At 37.7% G+C, this 8770-nt stretch overlaps 2 protein-coding genes across 3 annotated transcripts; one reads left to right on the top strand and one right to left on the bottom strand.

Annotated features, from left to right (window-relative positions):
* The first annotated feature begins 361 nt into the window (after positions 1–361).
* LOC137738179 (rRNA-processing protein fcf2-like) lies at positions 362–2876 on the top strand. 2 transcript variants are annotated; one of them, XM_068477804.1, is made up of 6 exons: positions 362–498; positions 583–852; positions 1043–1103; positions 2009–2077; positions 2173–2288; positions 2430–2876. In XM_068477804.1, the coding sequence occupies exons 2-6, from the start codon at positions 623–625 to the stop codon at positions 2536–2538; spliced, it is 585 nt and encodes a 194-aa protein (XP_068333905.1). In that variant the 5' UTR covers positions 362–498; positions 583–622; the 3' UTR covers positions 2539–2876. The 2 variants fall into 2 exon arrangements, with proteins under 2 accessions (XP_068333905.1, XP_068333906.1); XM_068477805.1 differs by having other exon boundaries at positions 363–498; positions 622–852.
* Positions 2877–3478: 602 nt separating this feature from the next.
* LOC137737023 (pyruvate dehydrogenase (acetyl-transferring) kinase, mitochondrial-like) lies at positions 3479–6661 on the bottom strand. Its single transcript, XM_068476367.1, has 6 exons — positions 6131–6661; positions 5283–5532; positions 5006–5186; positions 4676–4823; positions 4363–4570; positions 3479–3700 (listed from the first exon to the last, which is right to left on the bottom strand). Exons 1-6 carry the CDS (start codon positions 6377–6379, stop codon positions 3642–3644), a joined length of 1095 nt encoding a protein of 364 aa, XP_068332468.1. The 5' UTR covers positions 6380–6661; the 3' UTR covers positions 3479–3641.
* Between the last annotated feature and the right edge of the window lie 2109 nt (positions 6662–8770).

Here is an 8770-nt window from a genome sequence, read left to right as displayed (position 1 = left end):
GATAAGGATAAAATAAAGGGTAAAGTGAATAGTACCATAATTGACATTTTGGTGTAAAAATATAGTTTTTCATTAATGTAAACAATACAGTGAGCATTTCGTTAAGTTCCCTAAATTTTTAGTACAAGTGGTAATTTTATGTAAAATTCACTAAAGAAAAGAAGAAAAAATTTAAGCCCGAAAACACAATGAATTGATGAACAAGACCCTAACCATCACGGCACTCCACTACTTCCAAAAAATACAAAAACAAATTAATATCCATACACGCGAAGGGCATAACTGGAAATACCCTTTCTCTGCCCTATTGGGCTGCTGCTTTTATTCTGGGCCGACCCGTTTGTCTGGTGACTTAACACTCTCTCTCTTCGACGCCGCCTCCTCCTGAAGCCTAGTTTTTCAGTCTCCCTCTCTCAGCCGCCAAACTCTCTCTGTCCGAAGCCATTGTCGGCGAAGCAACGTAGCTAGGCGCCGCCCTCGACGATTCACCAGCAGCCAGTACGTTACCTTCTTGTCTTCTATGAGTTTTCTAGGAATTATGATTGATTTATGCTCATCAGCTTGTGCATGTAATTTCCGTAGGCGCTGCTTCGAGTTTTGATTCCCTATATTGCGTTGTAGAATGGCGGAAAGCAATGCGGTAATTGGGCTCTCGTGGGAACCAAAGTTGCCGGCTTTTTCATCGGCCTCCAAAAATGGAGGTGGGTCTGGCTCCAAACCTCGCCCCGAAGGCAATCCGCTTTGGAAACCCAGCACGCAGCTTGTCGATGGCCTCTTCGTTCCGCCGAATGACCCGGTAAAGCGGAACAAATTGGCCAAGAAGCAGATCAAGGACACTGCTGGAACAAGCTGGTATGTCATCAGCTCAATTCACTCCGTTACCTTTTAGTCTTCTATTTTCTTAGAAACCCATGTGGAATCCTCTAAAGTTCAACTTTTTTTATTGTATGCGAGCGATATTCTACTATAAACTAATCCAAACCGGAAGATTTCAACCCGCCCTTATATGTTTGTTTGTCTCTTAATAATTTATATGATTAAGGTTTGACATGCCTGCACCAACCATGACCCCGGAGTTGCAGAAAGATCTCCAATTACTAAAGGTGTGTTAAATTCGGTTTTGTTTCTGGTAATAATTTCTTTGGCACTATGTTGGAGTCATGAACATCGGGTTTTTTTTTTTTTTAAACTGGGTTTTGCGATTGCATCAATGCATCGGCTGAATAGAGTTATAGGACACTGTGTTTTTCGAAGTTTTGGTGCTTATGGTTGTGGTTACCATGTTATTGCATCAATTTCTGCTACCTTGGATGTAGTTCACATCGGACAGTCTTTCGAGTTTCAACTGCAATCTCTAGTATGGAGAATGTAATTAAAAGCCGATCTAACTTCGAAGTTTGCATTTGATGCTACACTTTGGTATGATTCCAAGTCCTTGTCAAGTTCATTTGGATGAATGAACCTTGTCAAATTCTAGCACATTCTGTGGTACACTTTAGCAAGTGGTGTTTGTAGAAACATTAAACAAGGTGGTAGTTCTTTGGAATCTGGAATCGAAGCCCAAAGAGGTGAGGTGAATTAGGGTCCCATCCTAAATAACGAGAGATACGTAAAAAGCTGGTCCGGTTACGCCTATTCCTAATCCTAAATGGAATGTAATGATGTAGAGATCCATATCTAAACATTGTACCTATTTAGATACGCTTGAATGACCCCTTCTCATAATTAGAATGTATATAACCCTATTCCGGTCTGGTCTGGTATGGAATGAACTTATAATCATGGAATTGACTCGATCATTAGATTATAGATTATAAATTCATAACCCCTAGCCATTCCCATTTGCACCATTTTCTAGTCTTATCGATTTAGGGTTTATCCATTTGCAACGATTTATTATAATTATAACTTCTGAATTTTATTGTTTCATTTATCTTTTGTTGTTATTTTACGCTTTCATTGTTGTTTAAAGGAAGTGTAGTTGGCTGATTCGATTTTCTCATTGCAGTTAAGGAATGTTATGGATCCAAAGAGACACTACAAGAAGGGTGATGCACAACCTAACAAGTATTTCCAGGTTAGAATATGTTATCACAATAACATTACAAGTAGCCATTCCTAGGATGTATTAGTATATTTGACGAGGTTATCTGCGTTTTGGTTGTTTATCAGGTAGGGACAATAATAGAGTCCCCATTAGATTTCTTCTCAGGCAGACTTACAAAGAAGGAAAGGAAGGTGTCCCTTGCAGAGGAAGTGCTTTCTGATCGTAACCTTGGGAACTACAGGTAAGATAGCTAGAGACATCCACTGTTTCCAAATTCTGAAACCATATGTTTTAAGGATGATTCTTTTGGCATCCGAAAAACGGTCAAACTTAAAATTATAACCACTTAACTGTGCTGATGCGTATTTCATGAACCTTGCAGAAAGCGGAAGGTTCGTGAGATAGAAGAGAAAAACCGGCCAGGCGGAAATGAAAAATGGAAGATTAAGGGGAAGGGGACGTATCAGCGTGCAAAGCAAAGAAGGCACTGATATATATGTATCTTCACGCTGACCAGATTTTTGAAACTCTATGGAGATTTATTGGTTTCTGTTATTAGACAATCAGAGAGGGAGAGGGAGAGCGAGAGAGACTATTGATGCGTAACTGTACCAATGTGACAATAGAGGAAAATATTTGATGGCATGTTGTTACGTGGGTTGCCTCAGTTAGGTGTTGGCTTGTAGATTTGTTTTCCAACGTGCCAGGCTGCCGTATACATTTGATTGGGGAGCTTCTTGTCTCCGCATTACATTTTTATGTAATGCGGTGAGCGACTTCCCAACGCATTGGATTACAAATTACATTTAGGCAACCTCCTTTTTTTTCATCATGATGTTTGCTAAGTAATCTAAAGAAATCTCAATTCTCGTTCCAAGTTGGATCTTTACACTTCAGATTAGTATAGATCTCGCCGTTCCTCATGATACGTTTTTCCTTTTTCCCCTTAATACCAACACCTCCTTTCCCCTTAATACCAATACTAATCTCTACTAATTAATAAAACACTCTTTGTCAACTAAAATCTTTGACAAAATCATATGAAATTACCAATTTAATCCTCTAATTAAAACATAACCTAGATAAGAAATATGGGACAAAAATGTAACTTCACATAATCAAATTGTGTTGTTTTTTTCATAGCTTCACCTACATGTAATCCTAACATACCTCTAATTAAAAAAATTAAATAAAATAAAATAAAAATAAAAAAAACTTCTCATTCCCACATTCTCTACCATTCTCTTCCTCTCTCCTATTTCAAAAACAAAAATAAAAAGTTTCTCCCACACTTTGTGAATGTCCATATGCTAGTAATAATTAAAAAAAAAAAGGAAGGAAAGAAATGCCAAAAGAGGCCAATGTTAAAAAAAAAAAATATATATATATATATATATTCTGATTGATCTGGTGAGGTAAAAACTACAAAAGAAAGACTAACTGCCAATTTTTATTAGAAAATAAAAAATTGACAGTGACTTATCCATTACAATAAACGTATAGATGACAAATTTAACTTGTAATATCCCCTGAAATAATTAATTTCGTCATTCAACCATGTCATAATCATCAAAGTCGAAACAGAAGGCTCGCATCATGGCAATGGTTCCTGAGAATCTCCCAAGCGAGACAAATGCAGATACGCGTCCGTCCCTGTACATACACGGCACCAACTATACGTCAGTGAGAAAATCGGTGAGCAAAAACGACAGCTGATTTTAGGGATAGATGAAGATGCAAGTGCTTTTTTCAGTCGAGAATACGATGTAGTTAGTGTACAAGAACTATCCCTTCAGAACTCAGATGGGAAAGTCCTCCGCAATCGTGCAACACAACGGGCTTGTGATGGGTGAAGCAAGTGCAAAATGTTGAGTGGATGACCAATGATGATGCACAAAGAAGACGACCGGCGACTCTAAAGAGTAAAGAGGCAAGTAAAAACATAAGATTATGAACCAGCGACATCGACCGGCTTTACCCCTTATGAACTGATAACGGAAAGATGCATACAAAACTGTCAGACTTTGGTTGCGAAAGTCTTGCTAACTATGTGTAATACTCTGGATGCAACATACTTGAAAACGCGGATGAAAATCGTGTGTTGAATTTTCGGTGTGTGAAACGTGCAGATAACTAGACATTGACGTGGACAAGTGTTTAATTACAATAGCTTACGGCTATTGTCATAATATACCCTTTCTTCATGACTCATACAAAGAAACAAAGGTAAAGCAAACGGTATGACTGTGATTGCGAAACCTACTAGTTGTGTGTAATAATCTAAATGGATCAGGTTCGGGAACTCGACAACTCACCGTATCCTTCCATAGAGATAATTTGTAAGTCCCCTCCAAAGTACCTCGCATACAAGCGGCTTATAGGAAGCCCATATCCATATCCAGCCATTGTAACTGCATCAGCTTCCGAAAGATCTGATTCCAAAGGGTTACTTGCAGTGCTGTAAAGATATGTAAAAATCTTGGGGAGACCACTTCTTCGTATGCCACCACCCTCATCCGAGACCTATGAATTCAGCCGTGCCAATTCGATAAGCACCTCATTGATAAGCATCTCACAAATATTGGTTCAATATATAAATGACATTCTCTCAATCACACAAAATAATACCTTGATAGTGACATCCTCAATTCCATCAGCAACTATTATTCTAACAGGAGGCGCAACTATATCCGAGTCCATGAAACGCTCTTGGACAGCACGCAAGGAATTCTTAACCAACTCAAAGACCATAGTATGCAGGTGTGTTGGAACATACCTGTTATGAAAACAAACAGAACTTTATTTGTCTGATAATAACATATCACTAACCACCACTACTGGTTCAATGTAAAGAGTCACATAAGTTTCAGGATAGTACAAAGAAAAATATACTTGTGGGAATGTAAAATCGATTCAATTAGAAACAGACCCAACCAAGTGAGAACAAAATATACTTACGGGAATGTAAAATCAGGATCCCCATAGATAGTAACAGCAGGTGCGCTTCCATACTCACGCAGGCACATTGCACGGGCATCCTCAGTGGCATTTCGTGCTACCTCCACAGGAGACATCTTTGTATCTATGTAACCCACGCAATGAGGAGGGGGATTGGGATTGTGCAACTCAACATGCTGGCCTGAGTTTTAGAGATATTTTAGAACCCGCTGAAAGAAAAGTGACATAACTTGCAAAACCAGCCAGCTAAAAAAATCACAGTAAAAGGCAATCTGACCAATGAGCATGCGAATCCCAATTCTTGACAGGTAGAAGCGATCCAAAAATTGGTGAATCTCATCAAGATCCTCGTAGAGAACCTTCTCTTTCTTCAACTGCTGAACACCCAAAGCCATCATTGGGACAACATTGTTGTGTCTTACCTTGATCGCCTTAATCATTTGTGTAAAATCCTTTTCATCTTTAGCATCCTTGATATCAGGAAAGGTTCTAAGATCACGGAAGGAATCCAAATACCAGTCTCGTACCTGCAAATAAAATAAAGCAAAATTACATCCTTGCAATATTTGATTCTTTTTTTTTTTAGTACATCAATATTTTTTACACTAAGGGGAGGGAGAGTTCGGCTAAGCCACACAATGGGCAGCCTAATTTGGTATCAGCCTCAATCAATTCATACGCGTTACTCTGAAGAACGATTTTGCAGGCAACTCGTACGCATTTTGCTTTTCAAAGCAAAGAATTCACCCTTTTAAAAGCACATAGACCTACTAGCTAAGTAATTCACATTCTCCACACCCTAAGAAAAATTACTGCACTTTTGCCCAAGGAAAAAAAAACTTACTTCACATATTCAGAGAACAAACTCCACAGAAACAGAGTAATCAATGGATATTCTATAAAACCCAGACAGCAATTAGCAGGGAGATCCCCGTTCACATTAGAAAACAATTAACTAAAAGTGGATATTTAGTCAAAGCTTTTCATAACCCTTTTATGGTGTAATCAAATAAATAATAATATAACAATTTATACAAAATTTAACCCAAATCCCATTTCCCACAATTCGATTTCAAGAACAAAAAAAGAGACCATAATTTAACAAAACAAACAAAAAGAAAGCACCTTCAAAACGGCAGGCTTCTCAGACAAGCCATATGGGAGGCTCTCGAGCTCAATCGCCCGCCTCGCAATCCGAATGGGGAGCTCCTTGTGCAGAAACTGCGCCGAGATTATAAAATTCCGCTGCGTCGGCCGGGACCCGAACTCCATCATGTACTTGAGGCTCACCCCCGTCTGCTTCATACAACCCCATCTCTGCACCTCGTCGATCAAGCTCTTCGAGAACGACTCGCACGCCTTCTTAACCGCCATGGCTCCGTCGCCGAGCCCAGAAGCGACTACGACCTTGCAGACACGCAACCACCCGCATGCAACCCTGAGTTCGCACTCTCACTATGCGACACTGACGTAGAAGATATCGCACGCAGCCAAAAGCATTGCCCCCAAAATTTTATTGTTAATTACAAGGACTTCCGTCCACAAGTGGGAAATTTATAAAGACGATAAATTGGGAATTTTCGGAACCCTAGGGTTAGAATTTAACCAGAGGATTCGATTCACCCATTGAGACCTTTATTTTTTGTGCTGGTTTTGTTGGTATCTCTCTGGTTTCCATGGTATCTATGGGTGCTGATGTCGCTGTACGGGTAGCACGTGCTGCAATTTGGACCGGCGTGGTGGATTTTCGACACGTGGCTCCAGCCTTATCTACTTTGCAAGCTAGTTTATGGGCATCAAGAATCCGACTAAAAAGTGTAGTATGCGTGTCAACTTCAAAAATATGGATTTTATCGTCAGTTTGTACCATTATTCGCATTACATTTTTAATAGAGATAAAACTTACGTGTATTTATAGATCTTATTCTTATTAGGGGGACTTTATCTTATCAAATAGATAATATAAATGATGAAATAAATAGATAATCGATGTAACATTACTCGTAGCAACTATGAAGAAATTATTTTATATTATTATAATAAAAAAATAATGACAGGAAATTGATAGCCTGTGCAAGTTTGCAGAGCATATTGCTTGTCTATGACTCTGTGATGGTGCTGCATATCGTCTTGTTCAGCTCAGTCTAATTATTTATAAATGATATTACTGTTTTAAATTACACTAACTGAGCAAAAGTTTAAGCTCGAAAAGTTAAAGAGAAAATTTCTAACTAATAAAGCATTATGTCACTTACAAGTTGAGTTGATCTATTGTTTCTTCTATAGTTTGGTTCAAGGAATTTCTTGATGTTATACACGTTGTCTTTCTCTAAAACGCTATAGGTCGATTAAGTATCAGTGAAATGCTTAAAGCTATTGTATTCCTTCTACAAAAAGAATCGACGTGTTAATACTTTACAAAATGTTAAAAAAAATTTCACCTGCAAAATTTAAAATAAATAATATTATCACGTGACTATATTCATGTTAATTGTTCTTATGACGTGAAATTTCACGTGTGTAATTTAAATTAAATAAATTATCATGTGATCATATTTCCGTAGCGATGTGAAGTTTCCATTTTTTTTCACCGTTTGGGTGCGCGAGAATTCAATGGGGCTGCTGAATGTACCTGGGTGGAAAAAGTAGAGAGCCGTTGATGAGTAGGTCTGGATGGGGGGTAAAGTGGTCCCAGTGGTCCAGTGCTCCCATTACGTGTACCAAAAGTAAAGAGTGAAAGTTTCACAAACAAAGTTGGAAGGGGAAGTGAGTCCAAATGTAACAGTCATCTGTAGTCGTTTCGGTATTTTTCTTCTCTTTATTTTTTCATGAATAAAATAATCTTCGTAGTTTGTTGGTATGTTCGGAAGAATGTTCAACTTGATATCAGAATATTTTCGATCTTCTAGATTTAATGTCCTCTTGTTGGCAGTCTTTGTCGTTATTCGTGCTTAAATTGTTTAGTTGGGATCGATTGTTTGCAAGATTAAAAGTCCGAAAAAGGGTATGTTTACCAAAAAATAACAAGTTGAAAGGAAGAGTTTGTCAAAAAAAAAAAAGATTGAACGAACGATATTATTTACATTAAGAGAAATAGGGTAAGCTTAGTCTCACAACGGCTAACAATAATGTGGTTCGAATTTGCTTTTGACGAGAATGGAACCTAAGACCTCTCACTTACAAGTGAAGAGAAATACCACAAAATTATCATACTAAGTGCCGTTATTCAATTTTGAAATAGAATTCTTAGTCAAGTATTGAATTGTCCTTATGAATAAGATTCGCAATTGTATTTTTTTTCTTTTTCTTTTCATTAGAAAAAACTTAGGGGAAGCGAAGGTTATTCCATTCCAAGACCATAACGATAGTGTATCACAATATTTTTTAAGGATTTATAGAGGGGGCCTTAGTCTCTTCTTTTTTTAATAGATTGCACACCAATAGGAATTGTGGGCAGCGGGACTTGAACCTAATCTTGGTCTATTGAAGATAATGATCTTTACCAACTCAACTAATCATCTTTAAATTCGTTGATTATATTATTAATGTTAAATTTGTGTTTATATCTTACATTTGATAACTATTTCCATTTTTCGTTTTATGTGGGACTTTTAGATGAAATCTCACTTGGTGATCAAATTGTGAATTCGAGGTCATAATGAATGGGCATGTGATAAATAGCATGTAGCATGTTTTGAAAAGAAAAAAATCAATGGTATGATGAATTTTTGGTTGGTAAACGAAAATGAAAATTGAAATTGGGAT

The sequence above is a fragment of the Pyrus communis genome, chromosome 6 (assembly GCF_963583255.1).
Source record: "Pyrus communis chromosome 6, drPyrComm1.1, whole genome shotgun sequence".
NCBI classification, from domain to species: domain Eukaryota; kingdom Viridiplantae; phylum Streptophyta; class Magnoliopsida; order Rosales; family Rosaceae; genus Pyrus; species Pyrus communis.
This window is presented reverse-complemented; position numbering and strand designations above follow the sequence as displayed.